This window comes from Meles meles, chromosome 20 (assembly GCF_922984935.1).
Source record: "Meles meles chromosome 20, mMelMel3.1 paternal haplotype, whole genome shotgun sequence".
In the NCBI taxonomy this organism is placed as follows: Eukaryota; Metazoa; Chordata; class Mammalia; order Carnivora; family Mustelidae; genus Meles; species Meles meles.
The window spans coordinates 12,493,232-12,512,826 of NC_060085.1; the positions used below are offsets into that span (position 1 = coordinate 12,493,232).

Genomic DNA, 19,595 nt, shown 5'->3' on the forward strand with positions numbered 1-19,595 from the left:
CTTGATTGGACTGTTTGTTCTTTGGGTGTTGAGTTTGCTAAGTTCCTTATAGATTTTGGACACTAGCCCTTTATCTGATATGTCATTTGCAAATATCTTCTCCCATTCTGTCAGTTGTCTTTTGGTTTTGTTAACTGTTTCCTTTATGGTGCAAAAGCTTTTGATCTTGATGAAATCCTAATAGTTCATTTTTGCCCTTGCTTCCCTTGCCTTTGGTGATGTTCCTAGGAAGATGTTGCTGCGGCTGAGGTCGAAGAGGTTGCTGCCTGTGTTCTCCTCAAGGATTTTGATGGATTCCTTTCTCACATTGAGGTCCTTCATCCATTTTGAGTCTATTTTCATGTGTGGTGTAAGGAAGTGGTCCAATTTCATACCATAATGTTATTTCTAATCGGCCTCCTGCTTCTGACTCCCTGCATGGGTAACTCCAGGGGAAGAATCCGTTTAAGTTAGAGGGGCAAGCTGATCCAAGGAGTTGTAGCCATGGGGAAGGGGTATCTTGTGGTCTCTGAGGATATGGGGAGAACAGGCTTATCAGAAGGGAGTAGGAGAACACAGGGACAATGGGTGGAAGCTCCAGTGGAGGAACGTTTTCATTTTGGTAGGCAATCCAGAAGGATAGTGAAAGGCATAGTCGTTGGAGACAGCCAGGCATGGATTCAAGTCTTAGCTCTGCCATTTTGACAGCACCACCTTGAGCCAGCAGCCCAGCCCCTATGCACACCAATATTCTCAATGAGTATGCTCAAGATACTCAAAATGCTGGTGATAAAAACAGCACCTTCTTTATTAAAATAATGAGAGAGTCAAATCATAAGAGGCCCAGAGTGGGAATTCAATCAATGTGTTAACCTTAAAAATAAAAACAATCAGTTATTTCACCAGCAAAAGATGTGTTTATTTGGGAATAAAGGAGAATCACAATCCAATGCAAACAAGCTGCTGAAAAATTGAAAGCAGGTTGAAGGGAACAAACAAGAGGTAGGGTTTTTAAGAACAGGGGTAAGATAGGAAGGCTGTTATAAAAAGTCCATTAGAATAAATGGAGAATTCAAAGTATAGTGGCTTCTTAAGAGGAGAACTGTTAGGGGCAGGGAGTAGTATCCATACCAAGGTCAAGTCCACCTCTTCCTGTCTTGTTGTCCAGTTTGCAATCCACCAGGAGGGACAAGGGATGAGAGCTCTTCCTGCTGAAACCTTCCAGTGCATTTTAGTGAGGTTTCCCTCTACTAATTTTCACAAATGCCAGCTTCACAAAAAGGCAGCTTCCTGAGCCATTCCAGGTATGGTGAAATCCTTTCCCCATCCAGTAGCTGACCTCTCTCTGTCACACTTCATCCCAGACACAGCCTCCATGCAGAGAAGCAACTTCTCAGTGGTAACTGAATTCATACTGGTGGGTTTCTCCACCTTCCCTCACCTTCAGCTGATGTTCTTCTTGCTGTTCCTGTTGATGTACCTGTTCACGCTGCTGGGAAACCTGCTCATCATGGCCACTGTCTGGAGTGACCGCAACCTGCACACGCCCATGTACCTCTTCCTGTGTGCACTGTCCATCTCCGAGATCTTTTACACCTTGGCCATCACCCCGCGCCTGCTGACTGACCTGCTCTCCACCCGCCATGCCATTGTCTTTGCAGCCTGTGCCAGCCAGATGTTCTTCTCCTTCATGTTTGGCTTCACCCACTCCTTCCTTCTCACCATCATGGGCTATGACCGCTATGTGGCCATCTGCCACCCCTTGCGCTACAATGTGCTCATGAGCCCCCGCGGCTGCTCCTGCCTGGTGGCCTGGTCCTGGGTTGGTGGCTCTGTTATGGGGCTGGTGGTGACCATGGCCGTTTTCCACCTAACCTTCTGTGGACCCAATGAGATCCACCATTTTGCTTGCCATGTGCCACCACTGTTGAAGCTGGCCTGTGGAACTGATGTACCAATAGTGGCCTTGGGTGTGGGCCTGGTGTGCATCACTGCCCTGCTGGGTTGCTTTCTCCTCATCCTCCTCTCTTATGCCTTCATCATGGCTGCCATCTTGAAGATTCCTTCTGCAGAGGGCCGGCACAAGGCTTTCTCCACCTGTGCGTCCCACCTCACCGTGGTGGTCGTGCACTATGGATTTGCTTCTGTCATCTACCTCAAGCCCAAGGCTCCCCAGTCTCTGGAAGGGGACACTCTGATGGGCATCACCTACACAATCCTCACACCCTTCCTCAGCCCTATCATCTTTAGTCTCAGGAACAAGGAGCTGAAGACTGCCATGAAGAAGACCTTCCTCAGCAGACTCTACCCAGAAAAAATATAACGATCTGGGAGGAATTACTTGGAAACAGCTAAATCGTGTTACCAGATGCTACCATCAGAAATGCAATAACCTATATTTATCTGATGTTTTAAGGTTTACAAGGACCTTTGAAGGCAACATTCAACTGTACACACAATGGTTAATCAACATTAAGAGTGTATGAAGATGTATGAGATGGTGGTACACAGAGAAAATCAGATTTCATGATTCTTACCTGCTGCAGGACACTTTACTAGGCAACATCAAACCTAGGATCTGTTCTTTTCCTGCCAGAAGGTCTAATTACTTCCACAACTATTAATCCATATTATGAAGAGAAATGGAGGATGTCAGTCTCCCACCTTCTACTAGGCAGCAATGGGTACGCACAACATGGATTTTGCAAGGCTACAAAAGACTAAGCCAGATTATAACAGAGGAGAGCAAAGCACCCAAAATTTCAGCATTGCACAGATCTGTGCAACAGCAGTTAGAAATAGTAATAAAGCAGACTCAGAGAAAAAAAAAATCATGGAAAACTGCATTTCAAGTGAGTATCTCCACAGTCAGTTCAAGGAAAAAGTCCCACTGTGAGAAATCACCTGTTGTGTTAGAAAGTGATGTGGAGATGAATGGATAAAGAAGATGTGGTATATATATACTATGGAATACTATGCAGCCATCAAAAGAAATGAAATCTTGCCATTTATGATGACGTGGATGGAACTAGAGGGTATTATGCTTAGCGGAATAAGTCAATCAGAGAAAGACAATTATCACATGATCTCCCTTGATATGAGGAAGTTGAGAGGCAAAGTGGGGGGTTTGAGGGGTAGGAAAAGAATAAATGAAACAAGATGGGATCGGGAGGGAGACAAACCATAAGAGACTTTTAATGTCACAAAACAAACTGAGGGTTGCCAAGGGGAGGGGGGTAGGGAGAGGGTGGTTGGGTTATGGACATTGGGAGGGTATGTGCTATGTTGAGTGCTGTGAAGTGTGTAAACCTGGTGATTCACAGACCTGTACCCCTGGGGATAAAAATACAATATATGTTTATAAAAAAAACTAAAAAAATGTTAAAATTATATGTTTTCTATATATTTTTCATGAATATTTGGAATATACCAAATAAAACACAAAACCAGCCAGAGAACAAAACCCAAAAATATTAAAAAAAAAAAGAAAGAAAGTGATGTGGAACAAAGCTAGTGGGGAACTCTTTGTTGAGCCACAATAAATGCAGAGTCCAGGATAGAGGAGTATCTCATGATCAGATCAGCTTAATGCTTCCTAGTAGGCATGAGGAGGGATTTAAAGTTAACCATACTACATAGTATTTATAATTTGTTGAAAATATGTATATTTAAGAGAATAACAAATACTACATAATATCACAATATGCAAAACCTAAAAAAGCTGAACTTGTATAAAGCAGAGCAAAATTGTTTGTCACCAGGGACTGAGGGAATTGGGAAGATGTTGTTTAAAGTTACAAATTTGCAACCAGTAGATAACTAAGTCCTGGAGGTCTTACCCAGAGCATAGTGATTATGGACAACGATACTATATCGATAACTTAAAAGTTGCGAAGAGACTAGATCTTAGTTGTTCCCACCACAAAAATGAAATGATAATTATGTGACGTGATAGAGGTATTAGCTAATGATACAGTAGTCATCATATTGCAATATATAAATTTATCAAATCAACACATACTATACCTTAAACTTACACAATGTTATGTGTCAATTATATCTCAATAAAAAAAAATTTTCCTTGAGTTACCTGGCTGGCTCAGTTGGTAAAGCATGTGACTCTTGATTTGATTGACTCTTGGTTTCATTTTGAGGTTGTGAGTTCCTGCCCTATGTTGGGTATAGAGATTACTTATAAATAAAATGTTTAAAGAAAGGTTTCCTTAAATTGTTTCTGCATATGAATTCATGAAATTTTTAAAAAAGATTTTATTTATTTATTTACTTATTTGGCAGAGAGAGATCACAAGTCAGCAGAGAGGCAGGCAGAGAGAGATGGGGAAGCAGGCTCCCTGCTGAGCAGAGAGCATGACAGGGGCTCCATCCCAGGACCCTGAGATCATAACCTGAGCTGAAGTCAGCAGCTTAACCCACTGAGCCACCCAGGCACCCCTGAATTTATGAATTATTTTAAAATAGCAATTTATCATAATACTTAATGGACACTAGCTTATGGTGCTACTGTTGTACACAACAATACATGTAATTAAAATGCACAAAAATGCACAAGCAATACATTTCAAATTGGCCAAAGCTAATAAAAATACGTTTATTCATATTTAAGTTGAATAGTAAACTATTCGTCATTTGTCCTAAAGTTGAATGCAGTTTTTCTTTACAAGTTGAGCAATAAAAATATCACATGTTATCATGAAGTGGGAGGATGTAGGAAACAACTTCAGTCAAAAGTGGGAAACCTCCCCCCAAAAACAAGAAGATGACAGTAATAGAAGTGAAAAAAAAAAAGTGGGAAACCCAGACCATCCTCCTTTGCAGAATGTACACTGCACTGCATATTTCTTGTTATCTCTCATGTACATTATCTCATAGCCTCACAATGAGGGATCATGGCATATAAATTCACATCCCCTCCATTTAACAGAGGGGAAACTCAGGGTTAACATGTTTTGATGACTCATACAACATCATGCAACTTAGTAGGGCCAAGCTTCTGTTGTAGGTCTTTTGTGAATCCCAGTCCTGGCCACCAAGCACTTCACACGGCATCTTCCTACAGTGGGTTTTGTGGGTTGCCTGTCCATGGAGGACTAGTCTATCCTCAAACCAAACACTCCAGAACTCTGAGAGTCTTTTATTCATTTTTCTAATTTTTAGTTTTCTAAAGATAGAAATAGAGTGCAAATGAGGGAGGGGAGGGGGGAGAGGGAGAGAGAGGATCACATGCGGGCTCCAGGCTCAGCACTGAGTCCAATGTGGGGTTTGATCCCAAGACCTGAGATCATGACCTGAGCGGAAACCAGGTCAGATGTTCAGCCAGCTGAGCCACCCAGGTGCCCATCCTGAGAGCCTTTTCAACCACACAGGTAGGCAATTACAACCCACCATGCACTGGAGCAGGAATCTTTGGGAGACTGATGGGCTGTTTCTACAGATTCAGGACTACCTCATTATTTTATAGTAAATTTGGTCTTGCAGTGAATTCCTTTCACATTGAGTTAAGATGCTCCACTTTCCCAGAAGTGTAGCCAATCTGGACAAAAATACAAAGTAGCCTCTTTCATTGTCTTCATTAAGGCCAGTTGGCAAGAACCTGGAAGGTGGCTGGGTACCCACCGTGAGTCAGACCCCCAGTGTCTTTTGCTAACTCATTGGGATCTCTTAGGCTATTAGCTTTCTGAGGTCAGGAAGTCTGTCCATTTTGCTCACCATTACGTAACACCAACATGATACTTGGAAGATATAATTGGTTAATTAATAAATATTTCTTGGGTGGACCAATGTATTCCCTAGAATACTGAACAAACCAGAAGGCTGGCTTATAATATCTACTGTGAGAAACCTCATTGTCCTCCAAAGCAGTGGGAGACAGTGTGTGGGGGAGCTGTGTTTGAGGTCAGACTGACCTGGGTTTGAACTGGCTTCTCATCTTCCTACCAAATTAGATTGGCCTCTTACAGATATATCCCATATCTGTGCAAAAAAAGTATATTCAGAGCAGTGACATTATTGATTGTAAAACACGTTAGATATACTCATTAGTGAACCATTGTTAAACAAATATTGGTTTATTCATACTTGGAACACAAAACGGCCATTAAAACCATCTGATCCTTGAACTTCATCAGTGTTCTTCCTTCCTGAGGGGTCCTATCAGTACCAGGGCTTTATGTATACTCTGCACACAGGCGACCCCCAAATTCTTACCTTCATCCCTATCCAACCGCCTATGCAGTTATCTCCACATGGATACCTAGTAGGCATCTCAAACAATGTGTCCAAACCCTAACTCTTGGAAGTTCTCATTGCTGTTATCATTCTCTCTTTCTCTGTCTCTGTCTCTGTCTCTCTCTGTCTCTCTCTCTCACATACACAATTCTTCCACAGTCTTTCTTATCTCAAAAAACAGCAACTCAATCTCAAATCCCCAAAAACATGCCTGTTCAAAAATCATAGAGCCCTTCTCTAACCCTACCACAGAAATTAGAAACACCTCAGCCATAACCTATGTCTCTTGATCTGGTTATTTCCTGACACGTGCTTATTACCACCTGGCATATTATCTACTTATTGGATGTTGTCTGTCTCCACACACCAGAATGTTTTTTGAGGTAGTCAGGGACTCTTGGTCCATTTTGCTATGTCTACATAGTATATGCTAAGTTCTCAAATATTTGTTGAATAAATCAGTTTAGATGATGGCAAATGAAGGTAACTGTGAGGTACAATTTTTGTCTTTCCGAGCAGAAGGACAAAAAAAATTTCAAGTTTATTAACACTGTTTCAGTAGGGTGGGGAAACTGGCTCTCATACTTTGCTGTTTGTGCTTGGGCAGTTCACTTCCCCTCTCAGCCTACCCTGGAGGAATGCATAACACCTACCTTCTAAGACAGTTTTCTTTTTAAAGATTTTTATTTATTTATTTAACAGACAGAGATCACAAGTAGGCAGAGAGGCAGGCAGAGAGAGAGAGGAGGAAGCACGCTCCCCGCTAGAGCAGAAAGCCTGACACAGAGCTCGATCCCAGGACCCTGAGATCATGACCTGAGTGGAAGGCAGAGGCTTTAACCCACGGAGCCACACAGGCGCCCCCTAAGACAGTTTTAAGACTGAAGTAAGACAATGCTTGTGAAGGGCTTAGCATGGTGCCTGGCACAAGGATATCCACAGTAGTTAGGATGACTTTATAATTTCAAGTTTTGTTTGATGAGCTGGGGATCAGAGAGAGGTGTGAGTTGAGGCAATGACCAATTGGAGTCTTCAACTTTGATATATCCATCTTGGTTATCAGTGCTGCAGAAGGAGCTGACCTTCAGTGGAGAGGATTGGGGTCCATGAGGGGGCACCATTGGGAGAAGTGCAGCTCCAACTAAGCTTCCTGACCTAACCCTCTTCTCCCAGAACCCTCTTATGGAATATCCTCCTCTCTATGGCTCCTAGCCTCCATGAGTGATCCCCATGACTCATCACCATGGCAATAGCTAATGGCACTAGAGATAGGTGAAACCTAGCTCTCTTGAGAGATAAAAAGATGCTCTGAATTGCAGACAGGATTGTGCAGTGGGTAAGGGATGAAGCAAAGTGGCATTGGTTAAATTACATCCTATCTCTTGGCCTCAGTTTCCTGTCATTAAAATGGATTTAATAATAATGTAGTCATCCCTTAGGATAGTTCTGAGAATTAAATAACATCATCTGTGTAGGGTGATTGACAATGACTGACATGCAATTGCACTCAATTAATGCCAGCTTTTTAAGATCGGTTCTATAATTATTTGCAGCCTTCTGTGTCTCAAATCCTTTGCTAGTTTGGGGAGTACAGAGGTGGGTCCATTGCTCTTCCCTGTCTTTGAAGAGTTTCTAAGTGCTTGATGGAACGACAAACAGAGAAATATAGACCAAGGTACAGACCAAGCACTAAAGGCCACCAAAAGGGGCATGACTTTCACCAGTGCTCCTCAGAGGACACTTGCAAGTTTCTGGAGAATTTTTGGTTATTACAGCTGAAGGAGGGTGAGATGTTTTTCAATATCTAGTGGGTGAAGGCCAGGGATGCTGTTCAAAATCCCACAAGAGCAAAACCTGCCACAAAGAATGAGCCATCCGCAAAGGTCAATAGTGCCAATGATGACAAACCTTGTTGTATTTATTCAACAGCTATTGAATACCTACTGTGTGCCAGGCACTTTTTAGATATCACTAGGGATACAATGTTACACTGATCAGACATGACCCCTGATTTCAGTGCTTGTACTTGATAGAGAAAGACATAGATATTAAACAAATAGTCAACCTAGTGGATATATATGATAAACTGTAATAAATGCTATGAGGAAAAAGAAAGAAGTTGCTGTGATAGGAGTTGCTTATAATAGGGATGGTAACCTGGTATGGGGAAATCAGGAAAGGGTTTCCTGAGGAAGTGGCATTTAAGGTCAGACTCAAGGATGTGTAAGCATAGGGGGAGGGTGTTTCAAGAAGAAGCAACAACTTGTGCAAAGTTCCTGAGATCCAAGCATGCTTGCTTTGTTACAGAACAGCTGAAGGCGTAGTGGGGCTGGAGAGCAGGGGAGGGCTGGGGAATAGAATTGGAGATGAAGCACTGATCCAACCACACTAGAGTTTGCACTGTATCTAAAGAGTATAAAAACAGACCAATGATTTTTCGGTTTTTCCCTTTAGAAAGTTCCCTCTGGCCTCTGGACAGAGATAGTCTGGTGGGGGTTGAGGGGGAGGAGGAGGAAAACACTCTTCAGGAAGGAGCTGGCAAGGGCAAGGGAATCAAGGCCAACATTGGAGGAGAGCAGAACAGGCGAGGTAAAGGCAATAAATTGCATCTCTCAAGCTGGCCTTTGCCTCCAGCAATTAGCATTAAAACACTACAATTAGTACAGGGAGGGATGGGTCCTCTAAAGTCTGGAGATCTCCCCAACAACAGCCCTTCTCTGTGCTCCAGGACTTTTAATCAACTCTCTGGGCTCTGGCTCTGCCTTGGGGATATGGAAGAATGTGGCACAAAGGGGACCATTAGCAAGGAGTGGTAAAGAGCTAGGAATGGAGGGGGTGAGGGAACTTCAGAAAGTGGGAGCTGAGTAATGGAGGGGAGGTGGGACAGGGCTCCTGGGTGTGGGGATGGGGTCCTGGTCAACCCTAGTGAGAGGAGAGGTGGGGGCTGTCTCCACCTCTGTGATGTCAAGGATCATTCTGTAAGAACTTGTGTTTACATTGACTTTCTGGCATATGTTCCTATTCTATTTTCTGTCACCAGATAAGTTAATGATGGCTTCTATTTTTTGTCTTTTTTAGGAAAAATAAATGCAAGGTTACTGGAGGGCAAGGAAGGGGAAGTCTAGCAGGGCAGGGACTAGGGTCAGACAAGTGAGGCATTCACCTTGACTACCAAATTTAAGGGCAACCAAAAAACTCAGTGATTAGATAAATCATATTTAATGCAGTATATTAAAAGTCAAAATTAATGCAAAAATTTATGATGAATAGCACATCAACATTTTCAATAAAGATGGGATGAACACTGTGCTTTTGTAGCCCTGCCTCAAACATCGTCCTGACCCAGGCCTTGGAGTTTAGAATATGTCACTTATAGAAACAATATACAGGTGGTGGGTAATAGGGAGGGCACGTATTGCATGGAGCACTGGGTGTGGTGCAAAAACAATGAATACTGTTACGCTTAAAAGAAATTAAAAAAAAAAGAAACAATATACATTCACTAAGTTCAGTTTCTTTGGTTGCTTTAAATTTTCAAAACGTCTAATACTAAAAAAGCAAAGGACTAAACTAAATAAACTAAATAAACATATGGTTTATTTAAATTTCAGAATGCATTGACATTGGTCATTCAAACTAGAGTAAGTTGATTTTCTGAAGACCACGGGAGCCACACTGACACTTCTTGGATATAATCCAGAAGATGCTTTTGCCATCAGCTCTTTCAAATTCAGTCTCTTACCTATTTCCCAGGTCAACCAGGATACTCCAAGTTGTCTCTGGATCTGTGAACAGACAAGCTCTGGCTATACCCCAAGACTTGTGCAGGCCACTTCAACATACCTTGTACAGGACAGCTCTAAGAGGAGCAGCTCTTACCATCTGACACTCTTTCTCATTATGTAAGGGAGGCAAAGGATGTTGCCAGATATTGCTAATTAACTACCTCAAATCTTCTCAATATAACCCATGAACCTGGCTCCAAAAGAGGTCAGAGTTTTTTCTCCTTATAGAAAATTTATTTATTTATGGAATTTAATTAATTGATTAATTAATTTTTATGTTCAATTAACCAGTATATATAGCACATCATTAGTTTTTGATGTAGTGCTCAACGATTCATTAGTTGTGTATAACACCCAGTGGTCATCACCACAGGTGCCCTCCTTAATACCTATCACCCAGTTACCCCCATCCCCTCTTTCTGTAACCCTCAGTTTGGTTCCCAGAGTTTTTTTCAGAGCAAATAACTTGGTGTTTGAACATGACAATATTTTCTGTATTAATGCATCTATTAATGAAAACTAAAACCAGAAATGCCACGGCCAGTTTTGTCAAGCTTACAATGTGTCTCTCCCATATCATCACACTGGATCCTTCTCTCTAACCTCCCCACCCCTCAAGATATCTTCAGTTCTGCCTCATTTCATCAGTGCTTCCTAAAATTGGTCCCTTCTTTCCAATCCAGGTCTTTGTCCCTTCTTGGAACACACTGGCTTCCTCTCCTTGTAACCCCTGAAAAATCTATGCTTCTGATACCCTGTACCAGCTCAAAGAATTCTAGTTTTTCCATTTCAGGGGCAAGACCTTTAATGAATATATTTGATCTCTTTATATCTCTGTTTCCTCATCTTCAAAATGGAGCTAATAATATGATCTTCCTTGTGAAGTAAAAGAACTATTATGTGTTAAATCATTTAAGATTGTACCTATCATGGGGCACCTGGGTGGCTCAGTGGGTTAAGCCTCTGCCTTCAGCTCAGGTCATGATCTCGGGGTCCTGGGATCAAGTCCCACATCGGGTCCTCTGCTCAGCAGGGAGCCTGCTTCCCCCTTTCTGCCTGCCTCTCTGCTGACTTGTGATCTCTGTCTGTTAAATAAATAAATAAAGTCTTAAAAAAAAGATTGTACCTATCATTAGTCATCAGTGAAAATCAAATCAAATCACAATAAGACACACTAGAATGGTTATGATCAAGAAATTAGATATGTTAGTGTTGGCAAGGATGTGGAGAAACTGGGACACTCACACACTGCTGGTGGGGATGTAAAATGATGCAGCTACTTTGGAAAACAGTCTAGAAGTTCCTCAAGTGATTTAACATAGACTTACCATACGATCCCTCAATTCCACTCCTAGTTCATATGCCCCTGCGGATGAAAATGTATGTCCACGCAGAAGCTTGAACATGAATGTTTATTGCAGCATTGCTCATAGCCAAAGGTCAGAAATAGCTCAAATATCTATCAACAAATGAATGCATAAACGAAGTGTAGTCTATCCAAACAATGGAATATTATTCAGCCATAAAAAAGAATGAGACTCTCATAGTTTTGGAGGGGAGGGAGGTGGAAGGTTGGGTGAGCATGGTGGTGGGTATTACAGAGGGCACGTATTGCATGGAGTGCTGGGTGTGGTGCATAAACAATGAATTCCAGAACACTGAAAAGAAATTTAAAAAAATAAAAATAGGGGTGCCTGGGTAGCTCAGTGGGTTAAAGCCTCTGTCTTCGGCTCAGGTCATGATCTCAGGGTCCTGGGATCGAGCCCCACATCGGGCTCTCTGCTCCCCGGGGAGCCTGCTTCCTCCCCTCTCTCTGCCTGCCTCTCTGCCTACTTGTGATCTCTCTCTCTGTCAAATAAATAAATAAAATATTAAAAAAAATAAAAAAATAAAAATAAAAAAAAGCAAAGGAATAAGACACTGATTCATGCTATCATGTGAGTAAACCTTGAAAACATGCTAAATGAAAGAAGCCAAACACAAAAAAATCAATATTGCATGACTCCATTTATTAAAAAGTGTCCAGAACAGGTAAATCTATAAAGACAGTGGATTAGTAGCTGCTTAAGCCTGAAGGGAGGGAAGAAAAGAGAGATGACACCTAAATGGTATAAGGTTTTATTTGGAGATGATGGAAATGTCTAAACTGACTGTGATGGTTATACATATATATTTTTTAATTTAATTTTATTTTTTCAGTGTTCCAAGATTCATTGTTTATGTACCATACCTATATATCTTTAAGTGGGTGAATTATATGGTACTGTGAAGTACATCCCCATACAGCTGTTTGTTAAAAGACCACACCTAGCTGATGATAAATGGCCCCCCAAATGGGAAAAAAATGGAAGCTGTTATCAGCATAACTATTAATAAGGAAAGAAGGAAGATAGGAAGGAAGGAAGGAAAAGAAAGAAGAAGGAAAGAAAGGAGAGAAGAAAGAAAGGAAAGAAGAAAGGAAGGAAGTAAACTCCTTTTGTTTCCAACTCAAATATCTGGCTTTATCTTTGAGCTAGAGATTCTGTAGACCAGAGGTTTCCAAACTGTCATCAGCAGACCAGCAGTCTCAGCACCTGAGAGCCTGTTAGAAATATAGTTTCTAAAACCCTTTCCCAGACCTGTTGAATCAGACACTTTGGAGTGAAGCCCAGTAGCCTTTGACCTAACCAGCCCTCCAGGTGACTGTGATGTGTCCCCATTTTGGAGAACCATTGCTCCTGAGGACTCACTGGGCCGACCCCATACTGCATCCCTGCACCTTGCTGGCTTTTCAACACCGAGCAAGTCCTGAGCCTCGCTGTGCCCATTTCCTCATTTCAAAACTAAGTGCTACCCCAAGGGGCTGCCTGACTTGCCTGAGCACCTCCTTTGAAACAAGACCCAGCTTGTGGATGCTTCCCCCAATATAACTGACTCCACAACACATGAAAGAGAAATGGATATTTAGTGAGGATTTTAAGAGAGTCAGGGAAGGGAATTTACATCAGGCACTTGATGGCAATTGTAAAACCTTATAAAATGCCCATTTACATGCCTGTTCTTTCCTCAAACTTCTTCACCAGTCACTGGACCAATCACTTCCTTTACATCCTGGTCAACTACCAGCAGCTGGTTTTTTTCTCCTGTCCCAGTCCTTTCCCTCAGCCCAGTCCTCACTTACTGAGCCTTCTCCCACATCTTTGCCCCATCTGTCCACACATCTTTTCTCTACCAAGGAGAAACAGATCACCCCTCTTTCTTTCTGTAATTTACATCCCCAGACTGGTCATTTGGCTCAGCCAACAAGACAACACATAAGAGGAGACATCTTTCCACGAAAAATTTGAAGAACTAAAAATGAACAAATCATTTTCTTCATCAACAATGCTTTCTTTCCTTCAACATGATATTCGGAATGAGAGCAATGATGTGTCTGAAACAGAGGACACAGCAGGTGCCCAATCACAGTTTATGTATTTTGGGCAGAGCAAGCATCCCTCATTCACACTTTTTTTTTTAAAGATTTTATTTATTCATTTGACAGAGAGATCACAAGTAGACAGGTAGGCAGAGAGAGAGAGAGAGAGAGAGAGAAGCAGGCTCCCTGCGGAGCAGAGAGCCCGATGCGGGGCTCGATCCCAGGACCCTGAGATCATGACCTGAGCCGAAGGCAGCGGCTTAACCCACTGAGCCACCCAGGCGCCCCCCTCATTCACACTTTTGTGATAGACCATGCACATAGGCTACCCAACCCAGCAATGTGGGCATGACCCCACACCTGCCCACCCCCAGCCACTCTCAGGCACAGGAACCAGGAGGAAGTTGATATACACAATCAATACTGAGGAGGTTGTGACCCCAGTGAATCCAGAAGGAATGAGGTCACTGAGACTGGGGGAAAGGAGAGAAAACAAACATCTAGAATTTAGAGTACTTGCCAAGAAGACAGGTGGGAGAATTCACATTCAAGAACCAGGGACACTTGGGTGGCTCAGTTGGTTAAGCATCTGCCTTAGGCTCAGGTCATGATCTCAGGGTCCTGGGACTGAGTCCCATGTTGGGCTCTCTGCTCAGTGGGAAGTCTGCTTCTCCCTCTGCCTCTGCCTCTTCCCCTGCTCATGCATTTTCTCTCTCAAATAAGTAAGATCTTTTTTCAAAATTTAATTTTATTTTTTTCAGTGTTCCAAGATTCATTGTTTATGCACCACACCTAGTGCTCCACGCAATACGTGGCCTCCTTAATACCCACCACCAGGCTCACCCATCCCCCACCCCCTTCCTTCCCAAACCCTCAGTTTGTTTCTCAGAGTCTGCAGTCTCTCATGGTTTGTCTCCTGAAATAAGTAAGATCTTAAGAAAAAAAAAAAAAAAGAATCGTCACCAGTGAAGCATAGTCATTCCCATTTTATAGATGGAAGCCTGAGGAGCCTCTACCCAAAACATCTGCTGCCACAATAGAAACAACTTCAGGAGCTCTGGGGATAGAGTCTGCTGAGGAATGTCTTCTTCATGGCAGTCTTCAGCTCCTTGTTCCTGAGACTAAAGATGATAGGGCTGAGGAAGGGTGTGAGGACTGTGTAGGTGATGCCCATCAGGGCGTCTCCTTCCAGAGACTGGGGAGCCTTGGGCTTGAGGTAGATGACAGAAGCAAAGCCATAGTGCACGACCACCACGGTGAGGTGGGATGCACAGGTGGAGAAGGCCTTGTGCCGGCCCTCTGCAGAGGGGATCTTCAAGATGGCAGCCACGATGAAGGCATAAGAGAGGAGGATGAGGAGAAAGCAACCCAGCAGGGCAGTGATGCACACCAGGCCCACGCCCTGGGCCACTATTGGTACATTAGTTCCACAGGCCAGCTTCACCAGAGGCGGCACATGGCAGAAGAAATGGTGAATCTCGTTGGGTCCACAGAAGGTGAGGTGGAAAATGGCTGTGGTCACCACCAGCCCCATGACAGAGCCACCAACCCAGGACCAGGCCACCAGGCAGGTGCAGCCACGGGGGCTCATGAGCACGTTGTAGCGCAAGGGGTGGCAGATGGCCACGTAGCGGTCGTAGCCCATGACGGTGAGCAGGAAGGAGTGGGTGAAGCCAAATGTGAAGGAGAAGAACATCTGGCTGGCACAGGCTGCAAAGGCGATGGTGCGGCGGGTGGAGAGCAGGTCGGCCAGCAGGCGCGGGGTGATGGCCAAGGTGTAGAGGATCTCAGAGATGGACAGTGCACACAGGAAGAGGTACATGGGTGTGTGCAGGCTGCGCTCGCTCCAGACAGTGGCCATGATGAGCAGGTTCCCCAGCAGTGTGAACAGGTACATGAGCAGGAACAGCAGGAAGAAAATGGGCAGGAGATGAGGCGGGAAGGTGGAGAAGCCCACGAGGATGAATTCAGACACGGAACTGTGGTTTAGGCCCAGAGCGGCAGCCATCCCTGGGTGGGGAGAGAGCGAAGGCGGCCTGGTGGGCAGGAGCTCTGGGTCCAAGCTGAACCCAGCCCTGGAGGACTTCCCAGGGGAAGAGGGGGCCCTCACCCTGCAGACCATGGCCAGTCCCTCTGCCACCCGATGCTCATGATGACTGTCAGCGCTTCTCGGAGCTGCTTGGGGTTCATGGAAGATTGTGTGCCTCAAGTGCATAGTGCAGGGCCTGACACATAGTAAAAATTCAGGAAATAATGACAATAGTAATAGCAATAATAATAATAATAGCTACTATTTTGGAATCTCAGTGGAAGGAACTCTGGGTCTCTATTCAGCCACACCTGGGTTGAGTCTCTCTTCAGAGCTTGTCAGTGCCTCCAACCATATTTCTAAGTACGAATGGAAAATTAAAGAAAAAAAAGCAACAATTTAGTCTTCTTTTTAAACAAAAGTTATTGTGTGGGGTCTCCAATAAAAATGTTCAAACTGGAACATTCTGGTGCTGGTTGGAATTCCATCTTTGAAAGGTTAATGCAGATCTTGCCATCACTATCCCCAGTTTGCTGCATCAACTCTGAGCTGTTTGCAAGGCTTAGCAAGTGTTACATGGTGGCTTTTTTTCTTTTTTAGACAAAACTCTACCATGTGATCCACATGAGTTAAATAAATTTGAGAAGCTGTTTTGAAACAGTGCTTCCAACAACTATACCAACAGTAACAATATTGGGTTGGTTCCTTAATTTTTTTGAGCTTTAGTTTCCTCACCCCTAAAAGGAAGTCGATTATAATAATATCTAGCTGACAGAGTTGTTATAAGGATTAAATAAGTTTATACATATAACCTACTTATTGTGGGGCATGGAATAGATAATAAACATTGGAGAGGTTAAGAGTGAGGACAAGCACACATGACCAGAATCAGATTCCCTTAAAATGTAGCAATTTATGATTGTATCTCTCTTTTAATTGGGTATTTATACATTTTCCTCTTTTGTAATTACTGGTGTCTTAGGGCTTAATTCTGTCCCACTATTTAATATTTGAGCTTTTATATGTATTAATGTACATAGCTAATATAAACTTGTATATATATATTTAATCTGTACAAATACACAAAGACACATGTACATTCCTATTTACTATACCAAAAACAAACAAAGAAACAAAAAGAAAACAAGATTGGATTATGGACAGTGGGGAAGGTATGTGCTATGGTGAGTGCTGTGAAGTGTATAAACCTGGCAATTCACAGACCTGTATTCCTGGGGCTAATAATACATTATATGTTAATAAAAAAATAAAAAAAAGGAAACAAGACCCCAAACACCAAGAGCAGGTAATGATCATGAAAAAAAAAACAAACCTTGTGTGAGGCCATAAAGGAAGTGCTGGTACATTCCCAAGTACCAGTATTACAAAGACACAGGTATCTGACCATTTGACAATGAAACTAAAACTTAATAAGAGGATACCTGAAAATTCCCAAATACTTACAATGTAAATATTAGGTTGAACCATTTGACATTGCCACCATTACATACTACTCATTAATCTTCAGGCTTCTGAAGATTAAAAGGAAAATTAAGAAACACTACGAAGTGCATGATAATGAAAAGTTGAAATAACTAAATGAAATGGATCGTGTCCTGGGATAGAAAAAGGATATGAATGGACAGCCAGAAAAATTCTAGTAAGATCTGTTGCTTGCTATATAGTTATATACACCAACAGTCATTTCCTGGGTCTCTCATTGTCGTGGGGTTCTGTAAGATCCTGCTGTTAGAGGGAGTTGTTGAGGGGAAGACGAGAATTTTCCGTATTATTTTTGCGACTTTTTCGTAAGTTTAAAATTTGTTAATAATTAAACATTGCAAATAAGGTATCACTCACTGTTGCACAAAACCTGTCACAATCTAGGAATTACTTTAAACAAGAACACACAAGAGCTGCATGGAGAAAAATTAAACCTCTTTAGATTAAAAAAATGACAGATCATATACATAAATGGATGAAAAGAAAAGACAATATAAGAAAGATGTTCATTTCCCCCCCAATTTAATCTATACATGCAATGTAATCTTCGCAGAACTATCCAGCTCAATTTCTTTTCTTTTTTTTAAAAAATATTTTATTTATTTGACAGAGAGAAATCACAACTAGGCAGAGAGGCAGGCAGAGAGAGAGGAGGAAGCAGGCTCCCTGCGGAGCAGAGAGCCCGATGTGGGGCTCGATCCCAGGACCCTGGGATCATGACCTGAGCCGAAGGCAGAGGCTTTAACCCACTGAGCCACCCAGGCGCCCCTCCAGCTCAATTTCTTGAGAAAGATGATAATAAACTTATTTCAAAATGTTTATGAAAGAAATAAAGACCCATGAATCACGGAGGCAGTCTTGAAATGAAGAGTGAAAGGTGGTGGAGGGGTGGGGTAATTGCCTTCTGAGACACAGAGACATTCTACAGAGTCTTGGAAACAAAGCAGGGTAGGATTAGTGCAAGGGCAGACAGATGACCAGTGGTTCCGAATGCAGACCTCCAAAACAGAGTTGGCCATTTGTATATGGTTAAGGTCACACCACAGATCTTTTAGAAAGAAATGAATTGTTTAAGGGATGCTGTTGAGGAAAGTATCTCTGTACAAACAAAAACCAAAACTAGACTCTCACTATCCCAATGAAAGGAGAATCAAGATAGATTAGTAACATAATGGTGACAGATAAAAACAGAGATAATGAGAGCAAGTGTAACAGGATCTTTGTGCTCTAAGAACAGAAAAGAAGTTCCTTAAACAGAAAAAAAAGCACAAACCTTAAATAAAAAATTTTACATCAGATTTATGAATCATATTAACAAAGAGCATCATGGATAAAGTTAACAGATGACAGAGAACAGGAAGTTATTTGCAATATAAGTTCTAGAGCTCTGCTGTACAACCCAGAGCCTATACTTAACAATACGATAGTGTGCAATTAAAATCTTTTTAAGAATATAGACAACAATATTGTATTATAATCATCAAACTTGCTTAGAGAGTAGATCCTCATTATTCCTAACACTAAAAAGAAATAATTATTATGTGACCTCATAGAAGTGCTAACTATCACTCCAAGGGCAGTCATATTACAATATGTAAGCATACCAACTCAGCATGTTGTATACCTTAAATTGATACAAGTTACCTGTCAATATATTTCATTTTTTATTAATTTAGCCACATAACGTACATCAATAGTTTTTGATGTAGTGTTCAATGATTCATTAGTTGCATACATTTCAATAAAAGAACTTGCTAAGATGATTGATTTCTTTAATGTTATTAACACACACACCCACAGAGGAAGGGGACACAAGGTATCATTTGGAGCTGATGAATACATTTATTACCTTGATTGTGGCGATGGTATCACAATTTTAGGCACGTATGTCCAAACTCATAAAAATGTATACATTAAATATACGCAGATTTTTGTAAATTATGTATACTTCAGTCAGACTGAAAACAAATCCACTGATAGAGCAGTATCTAGAATCTACAATGACAAAAAAGAGAAATGAGAAAACCAAGGAGAGAAAAGACAGGATCATGATAGAAAGAGGGTAACAGAGGGGCACAGGAGATTTGCAGCTGAGGAAATGCAATAGGCAAGCAGAAAAGATATGAGCAGCTGATTAGCAACTAGAGGAATTCAATTTAAAACTGCAATACTCTCATGGTTCATCTCCCCATTCGATACAAACTGAGGGTTTTGGAGGGTAAGGGGGTGGGGCATTAGGTGAATCTGGTGGTGGGTATTACGGAGGGCATGTATTGCTTGGAGCACTGGGTATGGTGCATAAACAATGACCCTTGGAACACCGAAAAAACAAAATTAAAAAAAAAAAGAGTCACACCATAAAAATAAATAAATAAATGAAACAGCAACACTTTGCGAATGCAATGAGTACAGGCATCCCCTACCACCTGTTGCAGCAGCAAGGCTTAGAAAGTTGGATCTGCTATGTGTTGCCCCAGATGTGAGATAAGTGGACTAGAGTTACTCTCCCGGTACTTGGGTGGTTCATGGCCAAATTAAGGGGACACTTACCTGAAGTCCCAAAAACACTGCTCATAGGTCTCCATCTGAAACTCTCATAGAGCTCAGTAAAGGGACGTGGTCAAGGCCATTCATTGCAGCATTGTCTCTGATGGCA

At 42.1% G+C, this 19,595-nt stretch overlaps 2 protein-coding genes across 2 annotated transcripts; one reads left to right on the top strand and one right to left on the bottom strand.

Moving 5' to 3' along the window:
- The first annotated feature begins 1,354 nt into the window (after positions 1 to 1,354).
- LOC123932992 (olfactory receptor 10H1) lies at positions 1,355 to 2,302 on the top strand. Its single transcript, XM_045991813.1, has one exon. The coding sequence runs from the start codon at positions 1,355 to 1,357 to the stop codon at positions 2,300 to 2,302; it is 948 nt and encodes a 315-aa protein (XP_045847769.1).
- Positions 2,303 to 14,455: 12,153 nt separating this feature from the next.
- On the bottom strand, positions 14,456 to 15,574 carry LOC123932993 (olfactory receptor 10H1-like). The gene has a single exon (XM_045991814.1). It carries the CDS (start codon positions 15,527 to 15,529, stop codon positions 14,456 to 14,458), a length of 1,074 nt encoding a protein of 357 aa, XP_045847770.1. The 5' UTR covers positions 15,530 to 15,574.
- Positions 15,575 to 19,595: the final 4,021 nt, after the last annotated feature.

Excerpts from the sequence above, each read along its gene's own strand:
- LOC123932992 (XM_045991813.1), top strand. The coding sequence starts at position 1,355 with ATGCAGAGAAGCAACTTCTCAGTGGTAACTGAATTCATACTGGTGGGT.
- LOC123932993 (XM_045991814.1), bottom strand. The coding sequence starts at position 15,529 with ATGGTCTGCAGGGTGAGGGCCCCCTCTTCCCCTGGGAAGTCCTCCAGG.